Below are 24,368 nucleotides of genomic sequence, written 5' to 3'. Positions count from 1 at the left end.
TTATAACTGAAATCCAAATTGGAGAAAAACGTTAGCCAAAGGCTTTTGGGTTTTTGATTTGGCAAGTGCTTAAGCCCTGAAAGTTGCTTCAGTTATAAAGTTGAAGACTAGACTGGTGTAAGATGTGATATATAATGGAGGGGGTGGTTTTTAAAAAGGTCTTTAGCTTAGTATGGCATCAGGGCTTTGTTTGGGAGTTTTAAAGACTATGAAATTTATATAATATATTTTTTAAAAGCTATAGCTCGATCACTTAAAATAAGATGTGTTAAAATTATGTATTAGAAATTTTAGTTGAAATTTTTAGATTCATACAGGAGCTAAATAAGCCCTGTTAGGAAGAAATAGTGTTCTCTTCTAGTGTAACTGCTCAATTGAACAAGTGTATTTTAAGAGTATGTTTTAGAATTCTGTAGAGTGGCTTTTACAATGGACTTTTGGCTTTGAGAAATGCAGTGATATATTACATGAACATGTGTTCTGATCTGGCAGTGCATATTCTACGTTGCTGTAGTTTCTTTGATTTCTGTGGTTTCTTTGGTTTCCCTTTAAACTCAGTGACTTTATGCAGATTTTGACTCATTTTTTTTCCCACAAGAAATGGAATTCAGACAGCTTGCTTCCCTTAAATAAATGGGGCCAAGGTTGCAAATGAAGAGTCATAACTGAAATGTGTATATTCCTTAAAATTGGGGTGAAGAGTTGGGGATTTGGACTTTCTGCCACCCCAGTTTTTCCTGATCTTCTTTCTCTGACCAAAGTTCATTTCAGTTTTGTATCAAAAGGTTTTACACATTGCTTCCAAGTCTCTTTTAAAGATGTCTACAGTTGTATTCAGAACCAAATAAACAAAACCACAGAAGACCACTAAAGTACCCGAAGTTACTCTTACAATTGTGATGGGGCAAAGAGATTAATACCCATTTTTGTTCTTTTTAAGTTATGTGTTAATAAAATTTTACCAGCACAGCTAAGGAGCAATTCCTATGATAACATGGCATAGCAACAGTCTCTATTTCCAAGAATTCTGTTATTTTATTGAAGATGGAGAGGACATGCAAACCAATTCTCATTCACACACAATCTTCTCAGACTGATTTGAAATTATGAATAAATAACATTTCCACAATCTTGAGCTAAAATGAAAACAGTTAATACTGTAATTCCTCTATCTTTATCCTTTTCAATTGTCCATTTTTTAAAAGAAGGAAGGGGGAGCAAGCTAAATTCAACACACAATTTTTTTTTCTGTAAGTTGTTGAAAGGTTTTTGTTAACTTGTTGGTCTGTTTGCTAACTTGTTGTTCTGTTTTTTTGTTATTATTATTTGCTTATGTTTGCTTTCAAAATGAATTGGGAATACAAATAAATCAAGGGGAGGTAAAGTGAAGGTAAACAGCATATCCTACCTTAGGTAGATTCCATACATCGAGAGGAGATTATACCCTTGTTGTCTTTCCAAAAAAATAAAATACTCTTGAACTCTATTTTTCTTATACAAATCTGAACTTAATTTCAAAACACTTACGAAATCTTTGAAACAATATATTTTGCTGGGAAACCATAAGGTCCTGGTGAAAATTATTTAATTATTCAAGTTAGTTATAATTTACTTTTCTTACCTTTAAAAGTCTTTCATATTGAGCTGCAAATCTCTTATTTATAGCTCATGATTTTAAATCATCAGTATTGTCCTTTGAAACTGTTATTGTGCCATTACTGTTTTATATTTACATTAATTAAATTATATCAATAGTATTTTGAAATAATTCAAAAGGCAATAAAATAGTAGCCTTTAAGTTTGTATGCATAAGAGAAACTTCAATAGCTTTTTATATTCAAAGTCACCATAACATAGTTTTAGACTTGTTCTCAGAGGTTATTATCCCTAAATAATGGCAAACAAATAGATGACAGTTTTATAAAGGATATTTTCTTCAACACCAGAACCAATTTAAAATATTCCAGCACGTGAAAGTCACATTAAGCAGAATAAATTGGTAGTTTTGAAAAAAATAATAAATAAGGAGGGGAATGAGCATGAGAGCATTTATATATTTCTGTGAGTCCTTTGTCTGTTTCGAATTACGATAAATGACTTAAAAAGAAAGTCTGTAGGAGTACAGGAAATTTTAAACCAAACTGTTTCTTGATATGAAGTGAATTCTTAACTAAAAGTAAAACATATATTTTCTAGCAATCGTAGTAGAGTTCCTAAAGAAATTTTAACTATAACATTTTCTGGACCAAATCTTAGTTACCATACTAAGGACTAACTATTGGTGACCTTAGCAACTGGTTTTCAAAAACTGGCTTAAAATATAGTGTTTCTCACACTTATATTTACTATTTTATCTGAGCTTTGTCTTAGAAATATTTTTTTGGAATTATACTGCATGTTTATGAATTGTGATCAATTCTGGGTGTAGAAATAATTTTATTAGCAATATCATTACATTTCTGGCATCTGGCATTAAATTTTTGACAAAACTTCTGCTCTAATCCTTCCATTGACTGGTATTGCAAAGAAGCCAACAGGGCTATAAAAAACCATTACCTCTTAATTTTGTGTATGCATGCACAGCATTATAAAAAGCCTTCCTCTGGTTTCCGAGTACAGATGAAGAAATCAAAACAAATGATTGCTCCAGCGGCTTCTGAAACATTTTTGATTGCCCATCATCTCTCTCAGGTGGGATTTCCACCATTTTGGTCATTTGCTTACAGTGCCTTCTGAGAGTTCAGTTTATTGGTCAGAAAAGCGCTGAATTGGTATGCTCAAGAACAGTGTTGCTTAACCTCGAGAGAGTAAACTTCAATGCCAGAAAAAAAATTGTAACTTACAGTGTTTACAATCAGAGCACTCAATGAGAAAGAAATTCAGCTAGAGTTTTTGAATGTCATTATACTCTCTGGTTGAATTTCACAGAGAAATTAATGAGTGGTAACAGTATAAAGTTCTCTAAGAAGGTCACTGGCTCATCACTGTTTATGTTGATTTCTTTGAGCACACAGCTTATCATGTAACACACGGGAAAATAATTAATCAAGAGTTAAGGTTAGGGATATTCTTTTTTCTTCAGAGCGAAACGAAAATAATTTATGACCATGATTACACTGTACGAGGTCAAAAAAAAAAATCACCCAAAATCAGAGAACTTCCTAAGCAAAAGTCTGATTTCACAGCCTATTCCCCTGACACCTGCTTTATTTCTTTATTTAGTAAAGGTTTCTTCAGATTGTTATATAATCACATTTGTCTTCAATTGGTAAAATTTCATTCTCTTGACACCTGTTGTCGCTTTTAGATCCCTCAAGAACAGAAAAGAAAGAGAGCAAGTGTCCAACCCCTGGGTGTGATGGAACTGGCCACGTAACTGGGCTTTATCCTCATCATCGCAGTTTATCCGGATGCCCGCACAAAGATAGGGTCCCTCCAGAAAGTAAGTCCATGTTACTTTCCCTTGGGAATACAAACATCTATAAATCTGTTTATATCATCCCTCTTACCTTTTGTCATTTCTATCTTATGGCTCAGTGCAACATTATTTAGCTAGAGCCCTACCTATCTTGATGAGCAATTCAGCGAGGATTAGATGATTTATCAATGGGCCAGAGTAATCTTACCCTTCTCCTCCAGCATGCAGTGTTTTTCTTGGTACCATTTGCCTGCTAGATTAACCCTAATCTAGTAGCTCACCACGAAGTGTATCTTCCTGCAATGTGGTTCCCTTGTAGCAAGTCCTGAGTTCTAGTCTCAGTTTCAGTTCTTACCTGCTCTGTGACCTGACACAAGTCACTTCTCTAGTTCTCTTCTAAAAAAGTATAGAACTGAATTAGATAATCTCTAAGGCGTCCCTTCCAGCACTAAACTGCTATGAATCCCTGAGGAAAAAGGTTTTAGAGTCCTCTTGCTCAATCATCTGGACGTCTCTATATCATCTGAATCAATAGTTTTGTAAAATATTTTATTGCATTTTACTTGTAAAGTCTGTTTCATGGTATAGTTGTCCCAATATTTCTACACTGTAAGATTTTAAATAAGAAGGTTTAAATCATGTGGGGTTTAATCTTATATGCTCTTTCTAATTAGGTTCTGGTAATATGGAATAAATTTTTTTAAAGTTTATTTTAGTTCTGAAAAAGATGTATACCTTTTTTTATTTTTTGCTCTTCATATAAAGTATAACAACTATTTAAACCAATTATAATTGATTGCTTATGGAAAAGGCGCATTTTCAGAAATGATTTTATGAATTTAAGACCCTGAGTTTGAGTCTAAGGTATGTTAAGCATTTTCCTCGTTATCTAAGACAGTTTCTAGAGAAGCATAGAGATGACTAGTTGACCTTTGAGGATTGTCCCATTAAACTAGGTAACTCTGAAATATTTGAGAAGTAAATCTGAAAGGTCAAAGAAAAAATGTTAATATTTGAGGCTTAGAAACCAAGTATAGCTGAACATTTTCAGATGAGATATTTTAGAAAATATTGTAACTCCAGGTTTTCAAATGGCTATGAAAATAATAAATATATATGTTTTTTGTAAATGTCTTGTTCATAAACTTGGAGAGCTATTGTGAAGTGAATGGACATGATCCCGTGTGTTACATGAACAGGAAGATGGCATGGTTTAACACTAGCTTCTGTTTACTCAGCATACACTCTGTGCCAGGTGCTGGGCTGGCACTCAGCATACACTAACTCATTGAATCCCCTACAGAAACCCTGCAGGGTAGTCTTATTCCTGTTTTTCAGAGAGGAAAATGAGAATCACAGACTCCATTGTCCTTCTCTTTTCCAGGGATCCTGGCATAATATTGAAGATGCTCAATATTTTAAAATATTAATCTGAGCAGGTACAAACTTGCCTAAGTAAATAGCAGAGTTCAGAGCTCAAGCCTGCCTATTTCCACTGAGCCTGGGTTTGGTATTCCAATTTCACTCCTAATGAGCTTCGTGATATTAGGCATGTTACAAGTTCTCTGTTTGTCACTTTCTTTAGCTGCAAAATAAGGCATTTGGAGCAAGCTCTGATGTCTTAAGAAGAAAGAGCTTCTTTCAACAATTTTTTTTCTTTAAGGCATGCATTTTCCCCTTCAAAGTAGAATATTTAAGAAAGTCTACCATCTCCCGATTTTCACAGAAAATGAATAAATATGTGGAAATATGTAGTAGAAAATATGGACTGTGTTCTAACAAGTTGGATATTAGACATATTCATGCATCCTCTGGGGTCAGAGCATGTCATCTTGTAACATTAGCCCATAAATAAGTAGGAACTCAGCTCTGACACCAGTCTTACAAACCATTCCCGAGTCTCTATAGAGAATCATTTCTAAATATTTGCTCATATATACCGTTCTTTATAATATCATTAAAATGTAGACAGAAATTTAAAGAATTCCATAGGGAGCATTTTGATTTTTTCTTAGTTTTCTCTAGTCCAGCTTCACCTAATCATTATTTCTGTTGAATTTAATTCAATAAAGTAGTATGTACCTTCAGTTTGTAATACAGTGTGAGAGCTCCACAGAGGGCACAATTCTGGTCCTCAATGAGCTCACAGCCTAGTGGAGAAAAGAGAAATGAGCACGGGCAGAATATAATTGCATAATAGAGACTTTACAGCATCCTGTTAAAGCTTAAATGAGAAATCAGGGACTGATAATTTCTGGAAGAATCCATAAGACTACATTGAGGTAATGCTTTAGCTGGTTTTATGTGAGAGAGAATGAATCCAAGACATTTTATAAAGGTCATTATAATAGTCCACACAAGAGATAAGGGCCCAAAAAAAGGCAGTGACAGCGGGAACGAAAACTCTGGGACAGGTTCAAGAAAATTCCAGAGACAAGGCTGGCTGGGCTTGAAGACTGTTGTAAGTGAGAGGCAAGAGAAAGGGAGGGAAATTTAGGTGACTCCCAAGACTCTGGCCTCAATAACTAGTATGGATGAAATATCATTAATATATATATAGGGAATTGAAAGATAGAATCACATTTAATAAGGAAAATAATGGCTTTGGACTTTTTCCACTGGAATTTAAAGTGCAGTATGATATTCCTAGCAGGCATTTAGGAAAACTATTTTGGAAATATGAAAAAAGTTTACTACAGAGGTATCTATCCAGATAGCCTCCTTTTAGCAACGTCAGCAAGAACAGAGATTAAAATTGTCCAGAAAGAAGGTATAAAGTGAGAGTAAAGGAGAAACCACAAGATGAAACATTTAGATATAAATATATAGAAAGGTGAAATGAAGAAAGAGAAGCTGGCGAGGTAAGAGAAGGCAGCAAATAAGTCAGAGGGGAAACAGAGATAACGAGGAGAGAATAGTATGTCTGACCAAGTTCCACACATGGAGATGCCTGGGGTTTCAAAGAAATCCAAAAGATAAATATTAAAGATGTCATTGGATTTACTGATTAAAAGACTACTATTGACATGTAAGAGAAAAATGTTAAAAGAATAGTGAATGACAAGAACTATCCAGAATGCAGAAGTTTGAAAAATACTTGTGGGATTGGGAAATAGAGGCAAAGGGTGCAAACTAAAGATAGCAAATAGCTTTCATCTCAAGTGTGAATTCCAGTTGATGATGTTCGCTAGGAGCCCATGTCTCCCCTTGGCAGGAGAGAGACATGATCCATTTGAGATCCATACCATAGGCAAACATGCAAGGTGTTTGCTCTCTCCAGGAAATTTTTATATTTGAAAAGTTTAGCACCAAAGAAAAGAGAGATAATTTTATTAACATTGAAAGGGAAGCTATGTTTAAGAAAGTATTTAAAACAAGGTATAGGAAAATACTAAAAAAAAAATTTAATTAAACATGTAGTAAGTGAAGGTCTTGGAAGAATTGGAAGAGGACAGATGAGAACACAGGCAGAAGAGTTTGCTTAGAAAAGGAAGAGACAGGAGAGTAAAGAGGTAGGGAACGTGCTAGATTCCCACAGAAAGGAGGCCACCTATGAACCTGTTCCAGTCATGTTCCCAAACCCAACATGAATCAAAAGTCAACTCTAATTCTTAATCACTTTTATTGGACATCCACCATATCTAAGGACTAGGCAGGAGCTATAAAGAGAAATTTAAAATGGACTCTTTTTTAGAAACTTACACAGTAGTAAGGAGATTAGTCATGGACTCAAAAAATAACAATACCGTGTGGAAATATGTTGCAATGCCCAATGCGATCTCCAAATTTTAGGGACATAGCTTAGTCTTGAGAAGGAAAAAAATTTAGAAAATACAATTACGTAATTATTTGGGGCAGACTCTTTTGATATAGCTTCTATATGCCATTAGGTAAACCTTACTGGCAGGGAAAACTCCTACAGGTATTCCTGCTACTCTTTTTTCTGGGGTTTGCAAACAGTTCAGATGAGCAAAACATCTTGCTGAAGTGAGTCAGTTCTCATGACCCACACTTGTAGCCCCCACTAGCCATTTCACACAATTCAAGGTAGTGAAGTGTCCACTAAGTGTTCAAAAGAGGGAGGGTAATAAGTACAGGTCCGTTTTCATTGCTGGGAATGTTTAAACAGTTCTCTGCTAACAGCAGGCTGGTTATCAACTTCATATGATAAATGAGAAAATGTCCATGCTGCTTTTCCCACTTGTTTAATCTCACATGATAAAATGCATAGTGTTTACTATTCATATGCAGTCTATTTAAAGGGTAATAAAGTACTTAAGCCCTAAAGGAAAAGTAATTATTTAATTCACTTTATTTAAAAATAAGGTTTAGCATTTTCTATTCACCTGTGACCACCATGCTTTCATAACACTGTGTGTGTCCAAAGAATAGGCATGTACTTTAAATTACCAAGCTACGTGTTGTTACATGTTATATTCAGTACTTATATATGGAAATATATTGGGACCCCCTTGCTTCACTATCCCATCTGAAACTATTTAATTATTACATTCCTAACCTCTATAACTATCCTCTTCTTGCACACCCTGCTTTGCATGCCAATCGAATAAGGGAAAACAAACCTTCTTTTGTTCCTACCTGTGTTTTCCTGATGATGCCCATTACAAACGCTCGTAGGACTGTCCATTGAAAACTAACACAGCCTTTGTAAAATGATTACATATTCTTGTATTCTGACCATTTCTATGTTTTAATACTGGGCTGTTTTCTTTGCCTCTCCTTGTCAAGTTCTTGCCATGCATGAAAATGTTCTCAAGTGTCCTACTCCAGGCTGCACAGGGCGAGGGCATGTAAATAGCAACAGGAACTCTCACAGAAGGTAAGCAAAGCACCACTGGACGCTATGCTGGAGGGAAAGCAGCTCCCAACAGCGGCATCTCTGGCAAACCCTTCTGAGGGAGCCTTCTTTCATGTGCACCTCTCTTTCAGGCCTGAGGAGACAGATGGTCCTCATTGTATCATTTTTAAAGAATGAAGACTCTTGTCATATATTGCACAGGAAAGACAAATTCTTAGATTACTTTTTTTTTGCAGATTGAATTTTTCTAGTTGTCTCACTCACTTTCTCATGGTGGAATAACAGTCCCCTAGAAGGTGGCCATGATTATTATAATATCTAAAGTGAAATCAATGACCATTTTACAAAACTAGGCACAATGCAGTAAAGCTTCAGTTATCCAACACGGATACAGTGCTAGGTATTACAATACTGTCAAATGGTATAGCATGTAATTTACTATGATTGTGCTGGAACTCCAGGTCATCAGTAAAGACATCATCACAATACTAGTAGAAGTCCAGAAGAGCTGGTTAGGGGAGCATTTTGGATAACTGCATGCCATGTACATAGACTTTCCCTGACTGCTAAAAATAAGCAGGTTCAAAATCATAGTTTTTTTCTTGACAAATTCTGGTTCTCTTTATCTGTCCCAGTCACACTTTATAAGAATTATTAAGTTGCCTATAATATTCAGTTCACATCAGATACCTTTTTTCAGTAGCCAAAAAGTGATTCTACTAAAATTTTGTCTTACAGTTTATATTTTAATTTCACCATCTCAAGTAAAATTTTATCTGAATAGAGGAAATTGTTGTTTCACTTTGCCTTAATTTTTGTTTTTCTCATTGACAAATTTGGTTACTTGTGTTAAATTTATAATGAAACAAATCACCACTTTGTACCCCTGAAAAAGTTTCCTGTGCTTAATCTACAGAAGGAAGAAATGGTAAATAATTGGCATAGTGTAAGGTTTGTGTTAAGTGCTCTTCAGTGTAAAGTTTACAGTATCAGTTCTTTCATCAAACCTTAGCACACTCATATATTTTTGAGACTACATTTACACAGAGTGTCTGTACACATGTGTAGATGTATCTATAAATAGATACAGGTACCGCAGACACCGAAGTTAGATGAACGATAAACTCAGTCAGTCTGTAGGCTTTTCCATATAGACCAAACCCAAAATATTTAGTTTCAAAAAACATTTTATTGTCATTCTAGGGATTATTCTGATTTCTTCTCCACATCTGATTCTCTTCCTGTGGTGAACACAAAACATTAAAGTCAAACAGACAAACAAAAGCTCTATCAGGCAATAATTTTCAGAGAATCAGCTTAGAGCTCCATCTTCTGGTCCCAATTATTTAATTGCCCTTCTTGGGGCCTCTTAAAAATTCATCCTACAAATGCTGTTCTAGTCTCATCTCCAAAAATGTTGAACATCACTAAATGGAAAACATTAACTAGCTCATGTTCTCTTGAATGACAAGGAATTTGTCTTACTGCAATGCAAGAGGATTTAGTATACTTTATACCTGGCCTTGGCACCAGCATTGTCTGCTGGAACCCAAAAGGAAAGCATACAAACTAGAAACATTATTTTAGTGCCAAAAAAAAAATTAATAAACCTCCCTCTCCAAATTTATTTTATAAGGAATGCCTGTGACAGGTTTAAGAAACTCCCCCACTCCCCATCTCGCCCATCCCCTTGGAGTCTTGTTATGCTGACTAACGGAGAGAAGGTAGAAGGTAGTAATTGGATCAGTGTGTTGTGAAACTATTTGAGACAAGACAATTAAATTCCTTTTCTGTAATTGCAGCCTCTCTGGATGCCCTATTGCTGCAGCAGAGAAACTGGCAAAGGCTCAAGAAAAACACCAGAGCTGTGATGTATCAAAATCCAATCAGGCATCAGACCGAGTCCTAAGGTATTTTCCAAACATGAAATGTATCATTTTTCATGAGAGTTCATCTAAAACAAATAAAAAATGATGTCAACATGCTTTGGACAGTAGATAAGGCTGATTTTCTTACTTGGTGACAGGAATAAAGGGTGGTTGTTAGGAGTCAGAGACTTGGGTCCCACCCCCAGCTCAGACACTAAGTGGCTGTGTAAGGATGAGTAAGTTACTTCACCTCCTGGGTCTTAGTTTACTCAGTATAATTTTTCAAATGATAGAATTATTTCTGGTTTTCTTTCTGACTCTCATACTTCATGAGTAGGGGGGTGGAGAGGAAGCTTTAAAAAATTAAGGATATGCCCAAATTAATTTTATCTTAATTTGGATGTATAGGCATAATGTCAACCTACAAGATGATGCCAATATTCTTGAAAATGTAATAGTGATGGTAATACCGCCTTCCATTTGTATGGAACTTTTATGTATAAAAAGCCTTCAGAGCTATCATCTGCTTTTACCCTCACACACCCCTGAGAGGTAGGCAAGAGTAGGCGTCATTATCCCTACTTGACAAGCAAGAAAACCTGAAGTGCGGAGAGGTTAAATGACTTACCTGAAATCACTGAGTGTTAAAACAAGAAAGGACCTGAGTTCAACCCACTGTTTTTTTTTTTTAATTTTTGCATTTACAGAAGGATGATTAATGGAGCAAGGAGGTAGAGGAAGAAATCCCTTCTCCCCTAACCCTTATAAACCCTTATATCCTTTCATTGTCGCATATTCCTCAAATCCTTGTCCATGTAAAAATCATGCCAACCATTGTAGATTCTTTTTACTTAATATCATACCAGCAACATGCTTTCAAATGCTGAGGCATTTAAGTTGTTTGCAACCTTTGCTATTAAAAAGAGAGCAATAATAAGCATTTTTGTTTATATAGTATCTTGCTTCTGTTAAAATATTTCTTTCAGATGAATCACTAAGTGAAAATCTCTGGGCAAAAGGTAGGAATATCTCTTTGGTCCTTGCGGTATATTGTTTCACAGCTTTCATAAAGGGTTTTATCTCAGTAATTAAACTCCCTTTTCTCCCTCAATAGAAAAGTTAAAATTTTATAGAAAATGTAAAATACTTAAATATGTAAAAAAAAGAAAATAAAAACCATCTATGATGCTAACATTCAAAGGTAATCCCTCCATTTTAATTTTGGTATATGGACTTCTAGATTTTTCTGTATGGGTTACCAATTTAAAATACTCCCAGTGTACCTGATTCATTGCAGTTTTTCCATCACTGTACTCACACATTTTTTAGAAAAGACTGAATATAAATAAGTGATACCACTGGCCTAAGCTCCTCCTCTCCCCATCCTCCTGTTAGTTACTGTCTGAGCCTCTATGAGAATCTACCCCCTACTTCAGAGCCCTCAGGGATATGTACCCCTGAGAAGGAATAATTATAAACCAAAGGGAATTTTAGAAAATCGTAGACAAGAATTAATTTTCCTCTGCCAACTTTAGCCAAATCCCCAGAAAGCTCAAAAGAATCCTATGCTCAGCACCCTTCTTTGAAAACTCACCAGAGGTGCCCAGCACTGCAGATGTAAGTATAGTTCTATTTCCACGGGTCAGTATTTAGCATGTGTTTAAATGAGAAGCTCCACTTCTCATATGTCAGCTTAAGACTGATAAGAAATATATTTAATTGTAAATATCACCTTGGTCACACAAAAGTCTGTATTTTAATTTGAAAGCCTAAAATCAGCAGCCTTTTATATTGACTCTTTAGCATTATAACTTAAAGAACCCTTTCTTTGGGTTGATGTGAGGTAAAACTACATGGAATGACAACAAATCAGAAGGCCATGAACCAAAATTTGTGTATCTACGATTTCCTCCTGGGCATGGGGAGTAGAGTGGGATAGGACCTTTAGTAAAAAGAAAATGAACTTACTCCAGCTGTTTGGGGAGGACTCCAGGGGGCCAACTCAGGCAGTATTGACTAACTGTCCTATAACAGCCTCTGGCTTTAGGAGGTGGAGCCTCACTACTGAGCTAACATATTGGCATTGCCTCTAAGACTCTCATTTGTTGTCCAATTTCAGAAGATTCTCATCTCTTGCACTGATTTCCTGGCCTGTGAATGCCTTGAGGACAAGGTCTCTATCTTAGTCATAATTGTATTCCCCACAGTGTCCAGTACACAGCTGGTACTCATTCAACAGGATAAGAAAAGAGACAAGAAAGAAAGAAGAAGGCAAAATTTTAAACATACAATCTTTTAACAGCTTAAGATTTTTTAAAACTGTCTTTAAATAAGTTTTCCAGTAGGAGCCTGTGAATTAAGTAAATGCTTTCAATATTGTTCAATTTTGTAATCTTATTCTCACCACCCCGTTTCCCAGGCCTCCATTGCAGCCTCCGTTTTGTCATTGAATTACTGCCTTCTAGCTAGCGCTTCTATCTCCAGTCTTCTCTCTCTTTAATCACAGTTTGGGGAGTATGCTTCTCTCACACCCTAAATTCTTTGACTTTCCTTAGTAGATATATGGATAAATTACTAATATGGCTACAAACTCCCATATTCCTTGCTATTCCCCAAAGATGCTCTTAATTTTCTGGCCTCACCGTTAGAGTTGGAAATTTCTTTTCCTGGAATGCATTCTCAGCCCCACCCTGAATCTTAACTGCCTTCTCCATTAAAACTTACCTGGATCCCATAGTCTGAGGTTACTTCTTCCCCAGAAATCTGATAGCAATTTGAGTCTGTTAACATATTACATTCCACATGATCTCTAAAGGCTTGCCCTAGGATTTTCCTCATGTATCATCCCCTTCTCCCAGTGCCTGAAAAATGCCTCAAAAATAATAGACATTCAAATAATTGTTGTATTATTTTGTTAATTTGATGAGATTAGTATATTAAATTAATGAAATCAAAATATATGGGTTGGTGAACTGGTAAATAAATTGTACACTAATCTATTAACTAAGACACTATAAAAGTAGCATAGATATGCTCTTAAGCAACATAAAAAAGCTAACACTTTCCTTTTCTAAAAATCCAGTTATTAAAATTTTGGAGCTACCAATCTAAATTTAGGAAATAACCAGAGGGAAAAACACTTATATGCAATAATGCTTATTAGACTATAATATGTTATAGCAAATAAATAAATAAATAAACAGAAGGCAGTCTAAAAGTTGAACATAACTAAATAATTGTGGTATAATTGATTTTAATATCATTCAGCCATTAACTACTTTTAAAATGTAAACAACAGGAAGGAAAATTAAGCACCTCGTAAAATTAATTATAGAATAGGTAAAAGTGTAAGATTCTAAGTGAATAAATTTCATTTAGATGAAAAAATGTCATTTAAATGCAATAAACCAGTAGAAATACACCAAACTCTAAAAATTTTATCTCAGAGAGAACTATGTAATATTTTAATACTTTTTGTAGCTTCCAAATATTTTTCAATGAACACGTATTACTTTCACAATCATATAAAGTACGACATTATTTTTATTTTTATTTTTTTTTTACATGGGCAGGCACCAGGAAACGAACCTGGGTCCTCCGGCATGGCAGGCAAGCACTCTTACCTGCTGAGCCACTGTGACCCGCCCACGACATTATTTTTATGTTTCAATCCCCAAAGTGAGTGTAGATCTTCTGAGTGTACATATATGCACAACCTTTAGAAAGAGAGATGTTCCAAATGAAAGCATATTTATTTCACACTCCAACAATGCTTGTGGAAAATAAGTTAAAAAAAAAAAAAAGACTAAAACTACTTACCTTACCATCCCACAGGGATAACAAAGCAAGATATCATTTACACATCTGTTGTCAAAGAATGTTTACAAGCTCCACAGTAGACATTTGTACCAGCCAGTATCCTAATTTCATTAATCTGCTAAAATTTCACACTTGTGTTTGAGGTATAGGCAATATTTGCAGATCTGATACTAGAAATCAAGAAGTGGGATCTAACTAAAAAAATGATTATGTTTCACAAATTGGCAGCAAACTGACACTAATGCATAAATTCACTACCATTCACTTTCCCAACTAAAGCATTAGCCTTTTGTAGGTCTTTATTTTAACACATTTTGTATAATTTAGAAATGATAAAAGATCATCAGAAAACTTTCTGACCTTAAAATCCAGTATTTTGTTCTGGCTGTAATGTGTAAAAGATGGTGCTTATGTGAAAATATTTGTATTCTTTTAATAAATATCTTACCTTGAAAAAAGTATAAGGAAATGGATTAATAGACTATAAAATTGTATGTTTCAACATATATTTTCATCTATTCTACAATATAACTTGCCAGTATTGTTCAGTATTGTCAATGTTATGAAAAACAAAGAATGACTGATGAACAGTCATGGATTGGAAGAGAATAAGGAGACATGACAATTAAATGCATCATGGATCCTGGAATGGATCCTGGAAGAGAAAGAAAAAAAGCCTTTCATGGGAAAAAATGGTGATATCCAAATAGATAGTTTTGTTAATAATATTTTACTATTCTTAATTTCCTGATTTTTATCATTGTACTGTGGTTATACAATATGTTAACATTAAGGGAAGCTGGGTGAACAGTCTATGGGAACTGGGCTACTTTTGCAAGTTTTCTATGAGTGTAAAATTATTTCAAATGAAAAGATTAAAAATTCTACCTATGAAATATACATGCCTATGTACAGGCATGCATACATACTCACAGACATACACCCACAAAACAAAATAGAATATGAATGAATGAATAAGAAATATTTGAGTCCTCCTCCATTTGAATATTTTATTCCAGCGGTTAGAAAAATATACTAACTAGGTAAAAATGTTGAAAATGTGTGCTAGTATTTGTCAAAACATATCATATAATCCATTCTATTGTCCAGTTAGATAAATTTTTATCTCGTTTTGTCTCATTCTATGTTCCTGTGAGTCTTTCTTTCATTTCTTCTTATTTTAAAGGGAAATTTTCTATTACCTATCTTTATTTTTGTGTAACTTCTACAATTGTTTATAGATACTGTAAAAGAAAATCCATGGATGTGAAGTTATTTGACCATTTTAATATCTCATCTCTTCATCACACATACCAGACCTCTTAAAAAAAAAAGAAAAGAGAAAGAAAGAAAAAAACTCTTAATATTTTAATTTTGTCCTTTTAATTATCTTTTGGATAGATAACTTATTTAGTGCTATATAATTAAAACGTATTTTGTCTTTTCCCAGGAAAATTCAATTATGATTTTAGTGAAAGGTTCTGCTTCCTTAATGCAATTAAGAAATAAGATGTTCTTATTTTAATTCTAGTCATATCTAATACATGGCTGCAATAAAGCAAACCATTTGTTTGTTGTTTTGTTTTACTTACAGGCCAATGTGCTTTGTAAAGCAACTAGAGATTCCTCAATATGGCTACAGAAACAATGTCCCCACAACCACTCCTCGTTCCAACTTGGCCAAGGAGCTTGAGAAATATTCCAAGACTTCATTTGAGTACAACAGTTACGACAACCATACTTATGGCAAGCGAGCCATAGCTCCCAAGGTGCAAACCAGGGATATATCCCCCAAAGGATATGATGGTAGGAGGTGCACACTCTTATACATGAGAGACACATTTGCCTTTAATAATGTTGTTGTTGTGTATAGCCATTTCCTACAAAATAAGGCGGGCACTTTGTGGTCACTTGATGGGTACCAAAAGAAAACCACATTCACACCATGGCATCATATGCTTAGAGCTTCCCAGGTTCACACAAGTACGGGTTAATGAGAACCTGGGTTGCATAGGGGATGGAGGAAGATATTCTTCCCTCAATACTTTCAAAGAAACACATTTCTGCAGCTTGCAGTGTGTGGCTATGGAGTCGTCATTGATTCACAGGTTTCCATGGTATTGGTTAAGGCAGTGCCATTAGATTAATAATCTATTTTTAAATAAATGGTCACAGAGAGATAATTTAAGGAGAGCCAGTATTAGAACCCCTGAGTTCTTGGCTTTTTGAAGAAGCTTTACATTGCCACAGTGTTCTCAACCTTGGATGCACATTAGATTCATCCGGGGAGATTTTTTCAAATTCTGATATTCAGGCTGCACCCCACACCAATTAAGTCCGAATAGCTAAGGGTATTCCCTGTGCAGTGACATTTTTAAAAGCTTACCACTGATTCTAATGTGCAGTCAAGGGTTGACAACTGCTGATTTACGTATTCTCTTTATAGCAATTCAAGGATCCTGTGCTATTTCTCTGTCTGAGAATAGAGAAGGATGAAAAGGAAAGTTTTAGCATGGCTGCCAGGTTATGGCATAACTTTGTTACTTGCTGCCCTCATAGCTACAATAGTATACCACCAAAACAGAAGTGATGAAACAAATTACTCTGGGATTCACAGGAAAGAATAAGTATTTGTTTTTGGTTTTTTTCTCACTCTTTCTTATCTGAGCCAGCTATCAATGGTGTAAACGAATTACCATTTCATTATAGAGCCTATTTAGTAAGTAGTTTAACATTAGAGGGTAAGACTGTATTTCTTTGAATTTACTTTTTTTTTGCCTAACCACATTTCTGCTTTAGATTCCAAGATACATATATTTAGTTGGCAAATTTTATGAATTGGGACTTGGAGTGTAAAAGTTTTGATGATGTAAAAAGCTTAATCTCAGAGGGAAGGAGATAAGGTTTTAAGGATTTTTGAGCTCCTCTTTGAAAAATATATTTGACTAAAATTACAGGACAGAAAAAATATCATTTTAATTGAATGCTTGGGGAGTTGTGAAAACTTTTTTTCAATTCACTACTAGTTGCTATACATCTTTTTCAACTATGTTTTTATTCTTGCCCTAGTCACAATTAATTATTGTATAGTGAATAAAATCTAGTATTTCTTTTACATATCATATATTAATTATCCTTGTGTGTTATCAAAACTAGATAAATAGGAACATAGATGAAAGTAGAATAAAGGAGTAGCTATAGGATATAACAGAAGAATTTTTTTCTGTTTTATTTAGTTGTTTATTTTGTAATTATAACTTTCTAATTTCAGGTTTTGTTGTAATTTAATGTATTCAATTACAAATGAAGGATTGAAAGAAATTAGATCCACATATCTGAGGATTTTGCATATTTGACTTCCAATTAATTGATATTTATAGTAATTCAATGAATACTTTCATTAGATGTTAGTTTTACACATCTGTTTTTTTTCTATATGGCCTCATTTCTTTTTATAGATTTTATCTTCATTTTAATTTTTTAAAACTAGACTCTAATCTTATAATAAAAGGAAACTTCTGGGTAAAGTTGTGATCACATTTTCATGGTCACAATACAGTTTAGTGGGCCAGAAGTCAAACCCACTAGGTTCTATTAGCAGTTCTACCATTTATGAGGTGTATGATGTTAAACAAATTAACCTTTCTGTGCTTTAGTTTCCTCCAGACTAAAGCAGGAGTATGATAGGGTGGTTGTGAAAATTTGTTAAATGGTGTGTATGGTTGCATTTGGTCAACTATAAAGAGCTGAATTAATATATGTTCATTATCATTATTAATTTTCATGTATCCTAGCAAAATACCTCTTGTCAGAAACTTAGGTAGAGCCATGTTCTTCATCTGAGCCACCAGGAAAGAAGAATCATTGATAATACAGAAAGAAGACCTCAGGTCTTCAGGAAACTGAAAGGAAAAAGAAACAGCCTTTTACCAAATGTATTGAGGAGAAAATAGACCACAAACTCTATTCCACTAGATTTATCTAAAAATTTTTAAATCATCAAGGAAACTGTCAACTAAAGAATGGGATTGGCTGGGTCAAAGCTACCAATGGGATATAAGCTGAGAAGAGCCATTGCTATACCTTGGCATAAGGTGGTAGATATTACAGAGTTGGTGCAGTGTGGAGTTACTCTCCAAGCACATGCTTTCCCAAGGCCTTGCTTCAGCGCCCAAATAATTGAGTCATTAGTCTTAAAGAAGGACAATGGAATGAGTCTGTTGTGGTGGGGGGGGGGGGGGGGATAAGACTTGGGGAAGAAGGAGCCAAACATCATGCACATGCAGAACAGGCTACGGAAAAAGCAGAACCCATTTCCCTAGTCTCTGGAAACCATCTCTTAGGTCATACCAATTGCAGTCAAGACACTGAACAAACATTTATTAAATCACCTACATTGTTCCAGACACCATACCAGTTGCTATCAACCATCTATCTATCAATCTTTCTATTCTTTCCTTCTTGATAATAAGTTTCAGAGAAGAGATTGCAAAATAAATACAATATAGTGAAACACATACTGACAACAGAATGAAGCAAAGAGTCCTGTCTGCCTGGAGGATTTGGCATAAGCTTTGCTGCAGTGGAAAATTTTTAACTAGATCGTGAGATCTGAGTAGAAATTGTGCAAAGACAGAGAAACACATGGTTTCCTGGAAACTTCCAGTGGTCTGGTGTGGCTAGATTAAGACGTGAGAAGGAAGAACAGGAGGCAGCTGGAGACTGGTGGGGAGCCAATTGCATTCACATCATTTGCCATACTGAGTTTTGGACTCTCTTCTGTAGGACATGGAAACCCACACATAAGAAATTACTAAGAGGGGGAAGGATGAGAAAGAACTAATAGTTTCTATTTTGTATCTCTGACCCCTTCCTCTCACCTAAGCTTTGAACCCATGTCCCCTTGTCCTAAGCAGGAGTCTTAAACCACAGCACACAGGTCAAATTCGACCCCACAACCTGTTTTTATGGTGAGCTAAGAATGGCTTTTACATTTTTAATAGTTGGGAGAAACACAAGAATAACATTCTGTGAGACATGGAAATCATGTGAAATTCAAATTTCAGTGCCCATAAATAAAATTTTATTGGAGTACCACTCTCATTCATTTATGCATTATCTAGGGCTATTTCACTCAAGACCGGAGTGGAGTAATTGTGACAAAGACCTTATGGGTCACAAAGCCTAAAATATTTAATATCTGGTCCTTTACAGAAAGAACTTGTTGACCACTGGTCTGAGAAATCTCCACTTGTATCTCCTGCCAATATATCACACGTGGCTTCTTTTAACACATTAAACTCCCAGACTTCTCCCCAGTGACTTCCCTCCCTTTTGATTATTCCCAAATTCTAGATCTTCTAGAATTTAACAATTTTTGAGCATCTTTGAACTTCCTCTTTGTTCACTCCTCACACACAATGTCTGTCACTCTGATTATTCAACCTCTCCATCTTACAGCCTTTATTCAGGGTCAGCCTCAGCTCATTGTAAATGCCTTAGGCAGTGTTTCCCCTTATTATTCCCCTCCCAGCATCTTCCACTTGTTCATCTTTCTGGAACAGAACCTTCCCCCCTGCAAACACCTTCCTCACTCCATGCAAACCTCTGGGATTGACTGCTCTCCTCTTTACCTGACCATGAGCTCTCCCACATCTATTGGAAACATCTCCTTCATTAAGTCCTCTCTGCAATATTCTAGCCTGCATTCAGCTGCAGTTCTCTTCACTTACTTTACAAATACGGTTTGTGTAGAACAGTATGCCTTTCTTCTATAAATACCCCACCGTATAGCACTGTGTCTTGTCCTTTAATTTCATGCATGGATGTCTTGTCTTCTCATTAGATTGTAAGCTCCTGGTGGGAGAGAGGGCCTTGTCTTGAAGTTCTTCTGAACCCTATAATTCCAATGCAGGTCAGGCACATGGTGGCCAAGCAAAGAATGCTTACTGATTGATTAAGCAAGACACTGGAATCCAAAATTCTTACTTAGATTTGAAATAAGTTCAAATCATTTAAGTAAGCTATTTACATAAAGATTATGTCTAACAAGGATAGTTTTAGAAGAAAGCTCTTTTTTTACATATGAGTTTTTGCATCCATCTCTCAATTTATTTGTGGTGAGGTATAAATATGAGCCCATGTAAAAACTATCACAATCAGTCTTACAAATTGTAATGTTTGGAGGTCTGAATTAAATTAAATAGGCCTAAAAATTACCTATGTTCCACATAGCAAAAGCTTCATGATCCATCTCTCTTGATTGCATCCATCTTTGACTAGTTTTCATAGAAATTCAGGATAGTAAGGACATATTTATCTATTATCTATAAGAAGATGCTAAAACACAAAAGGCAGTGCTCCTTGCAGGAAATGAGGACGTCCAGGAAAATAAGACATGCAAATTTAACAAGACTCTTACAAGCATAGTAGGTTAATACAACTTGGTTTGGTTGGAAGGTGGGTTTATTTTTAATTTATGTATACAGCCATACTTAATCAGTACAAATCCCATATGGTTTTTCTTTGTCCTGCAGTAGAGGGGATAAAATACTTGAGGAGGTATTTCTCAATATGTTTTAAGATCCAATGGACTCCTGGTGTTATCCAGTGCAACTGTAGCACTTTAGACTAGAAGCGATTCTATTTCTCATAATATCCTGTGATAGGCTGAGCACTTGTAAGAAAATTAACAAATTCTTGTCAGCTGCTTGACTGAAAAATGATTTGATTTGAAATAGCTTTGTTTGCCTATAGAAAAGGAAAGTACATTTTATTACTATTAAACTATTGTAACCTGATAAAGTAGGAGCTCTGTCAGCCCTGGGGCAGGAAAGATGAGAAAGGCAGGACCTTCATGAGAAGCATCCTGTGCTGCCCTGTAGCCCTATAGCCACCCTGGTGTCACAGTGCAATGCCTGCCAAACAGGGGAGAAATAGGTCATGAACCAGAGTAAATGGTAAGAAGTGGTCATAATTACGATTACTGAGATTAACAGTTTTATAAACATTTTATGGCTAAGCTTCAATTATTAAAACTAAAGGCCTTTGTCGCCTGAAAGAGTTAAAGTATAGAAACTCTTATTTTGATTTTGACTAAAACAAAAAAATGACTTTTTTCCCTTAGTAAAAAGGATACAAATGAAAATTATGCTGTAGCTGATTGTTTGAATGATTTGTGTCCATAGGTGCATCATCAAATTATTGGCAGTTCAGTCACTTGCTACAGTTCTGTAAGAGTCTTACCTACTTGACATAATCCAAAAGTAGAAGCTTATAATTTAAACATTTGTTAAAGTAGTTGTATCATTATGTCTGTTTTCTTTAATAGTTATAGCTTTAAGATAATGTAAAGTCATCAAGTAAGATAAGAGAAAGAAATGCGATACTGTCAAAGATTCATCTTAATAAAATATTTTCACAGAGAAAGCATTTTTTAATAGATAAAATACCAGACTAGATCAGGAAGCCTGACTTCCTTGATTCCAGTCTTGACTCTTCTTCCTAGTCCTTAATTTTGACTTCGCTAAACCTTAGCTTTTGCATCTGTGAAATGAGCAATTCACAATTAAGGTATTCTGTAAAGGGCCACTATACCAACGTAAGGAACAATGAGAGAATTTCATAGTATGAAATATCTAATTTCCCTCCAATTAAGGAACACAATCTCTCTCTTTGTACCCACAACACATATAGTAAAATCATCCTTTATAGGAGCTGATTAGGGCAATGCTACATAACTGCCCTAATATGAGATGATCTGTGTTTGTTCCAATTTGTTTTATAGACGCATTTTTCCTTTTTTTTAAATTGAAATTCATTCATTTCAAAACAAAACCCTGTTATTTTTCTTATTTATGTGGAGCACATTTTTTTTCCCCTGAACCATTGACTAGTCCTCCACTGGAAGGAAAAGGAAAAAAAAAAAAAAAGTCCCTCATAAGTAACTTTTCACTTCTCTTACAACTTTTACACTCCTATTTTGGTAACAGAATTTTGAAAGATGGGAAACCATGAGCGTTAGTCCCACCTCAGAGTACCACAAAGTATAAATTATCAGTCACTGGCTCAATGAAGTGATGGTAGAGGTTACTTCACAAGGGTCTATTTTACGTCCCTCTGGTTAGGCCAAGTCTCCTCTGCCCACTTCAAGGGCCTATCAGAAGCTAATCTGTTTCCCAGCTCCTGTTGCACACACCTTGAGAGCTGGGAGGGCTGCTCTCTCAGAGCCCCTGGCTTATCCATGTTCAGTTAGAGACCATTGCCCACCCCATCGCCCTGTGTGTGGGCAATAGCAATAGTTTTGCTATTTATAGCAGGCAAATTAACAACTAAAGGAGAAAAGACACATTTTGGGATATTTTTCTCAGTAGTACTTGTACCCTTCCCCCAATAAATGGGCTAATTTTTCTGTATGGTGGTGCCAATTTAGATTACCATCAATAAAAAACATTGTCTACAAGCTAGTGATTGTACTTCATAGTTTTCTTGTTAAACTGACCCTTGTTGCATGCAGGGAAACTGGGTGTAAAGTAGTTGCTTGCTGATACAGTTTGCTTTATAGTCTTAGGCAGGGACATTGAGGTGTGAAGAGGGGCTTGGCAACTCTGAGTTCTGGGCCAGCAAGCTACCTGCTTCTTGTGTGGCAGTCTATGCTTTAGAAGTACCCCCATTCTATGATGTGAAAATAATCAATCTCTTTCATGTCATCAAACCATGTTCTTCGATGCAAAATTGAAAGTCATCAGTGATGGATGCTCCATTCTTTTTTATTTGTATACTATTAATATTATTTGGGGTAATTTCTTAGCATTTGTATATTATTTGGGGTAATTTCTTAGTATTTCTCATAATGATCTTGTTAGCCGTGTTAGAAGCTTTTTTGTTTTATATTGTTTTGCTTTTTCCTCCCAATTGAGGAGGGAACACACTAAGGACATTCTCCTAAAGGGTAGGAGACCTCCAGTTATAGAGCTGGTTAATATCCATGTTGAAAACAACAAAGAGACCAGGGAGAGGTTGCTAGATTCATTCCTACCACCTTTCAATGGTGGACAGAATCATAGCTTCTGACAGAATTATCTTTCCTTTGCCAAAGCAAAACTGGAAACCAGTCCCAGTTTGTATTCAGTGGATGTTTCTCTTTTGGTGACATCCCACTCATGCCCCTATCATCAAGTTCTGGGCCACGCCCTCCTGCTGTTCACAGAGGGAAGCAGGCTGATCCTGGCTTGGAAATAAGGTGTGAAAGAAGCAGTGTGCTACCCTCTCACCGATATTTTCATTTTCAAAGAGAAAACCACTCAGAGAAGCCATGCTTAACAAAGGAGTGGCTTTCTAAGGAAGGTACTGGGACATGGTCGAGGAAGATGCATTTGCGGGGGTAGTGGGGGTTCTTTGTCAACACCCTCCGGGTTCGCCTGTAGGAAATTACTTACTCCACTTGATTTGGAGTAAAATATCTGACTTTGGGGCAAACGAATATCCCGTGGCTTTAACTGATCCCAGCAAAAGCAATAAACATGTCAGTAAAAAAAAAGAACCCATCATAATAAATCATTGATCATTTTCTCACCCATGAACCAAAGGAGATATTTAAACAGCACTAAAAAATAACGCTTGCTCTTAAGTGCCTGTTTGGCTGTTAGTGAGGATGGCTATTCAGAAAGGAATACTAAGCGATCAGAATCCTGTATGTGGAGTAGCATACAGGAAGACAGAGAGGCTATTAAATATAAAAAGCTATTGTACCACATAAGGTATGTGCCCTATGTATCTGAGTATCACTAAATAGCCATTCTACATTGTTGTAAAATTTAGGTTGAGCTTATTTATGTCCACAGGTATATGCTATTTTCTCCCTCTCCCTTTCACTCACTTGACTCTATATTAGAATTACAGAATAAATCTTTTCTTAAAGGATGGAATGTTTCAGTCACATTGCCTGGTCTGCATGCTCGGTCCCAGCAGGCCTAGTGGGTGGTGCCCAGGTCTCTGGTGAATCTGGGTCGTGGCATATTATACCAGAGAGCTGGGATTGGCCTCCACGGCCACCCCTGGCTGGATAGGCCAGCCGGTTGCTTGGCAGAAGAGTGGTGGAGAAGATTCCAGTCCCCAAATGAGCTAATAAGCAAGCATTAAAGTGGTGAGAAAGCACCAGACTGTTATGCCTTGTCTCTTTGCCTTCCCTAACTCTAGCTGTAAATCCTAGCCAGGTATATGCCTTAAAATGTATTACTTAATACATGAAGTTGTTTGCATCTGCTTAAAAAACACCCTGTTTTAAGGGATATATGCACACAGGATAGTCTCTTTCTTGCCCACACCCAATTCTCTCCTCATTTAAACATGCACAATGTTTAAAAAAAAAAAAAAAAGGCCTGGAGGTTATTTTTCTCTATGAATAAGCCTATTGTCATCACCAGGAAGCCGTCCTGTCCCAGAG

General features: G+C 35.8%; 1 protein-coding gene across 5 annotated transcripts in view; it reads left to right on the top strand.

Moving 5' to 3' along the window:
* Nucleotides 1–24,368, top strand: part of MYT1L (myelin transcription factor 1 like) — a 625,705-nt gene that overhangs the window by 487,624 nt on the left and 113,713 nt on the right. For all 5 annotated transcript variants that reach the window (XM_077153065.1, XM_077153068.1, XM_077153066.1 and 2 more), the window contains 4 exons: nt 3,308–3,442; nt 8,168–8,258; nt 10,040–10,147; nt 15,519–15,730. In XM_077153065.1, the coding sequence (XP_077009180.1) occupies nt 3,308–3,442; nt 8,168–8,258; nt 10,040–10,147; nt 15,519–15,730 (546 nt within the window). The remainder of the gene's footprint in view (nt 1–3,307; nt 3,443–8,167; nt 8,259–10,039; nt 10,148–15,518; nt 15,731–24,368) is intronic.

This window comes from Tamandua tetradactyla, chromosome 3 (assembly GCF_023851605.1).
Source record: "Tamandua tetradactyla isolate mTamTet1 chromosome 3, mTamTet1.pri, whole genome shotgun sequence".
Classification (NCBI taxonomy): domain Eukaryota; kingdom Metazoa; phylum Chordata; class Mammalia; order Pilosa; family Myrmecophagidae; genus Tamandua; species Tamandua tetradactyla.
This window is presented reverse-complemented; position numbering and strand designations above follow the sequence as displayed.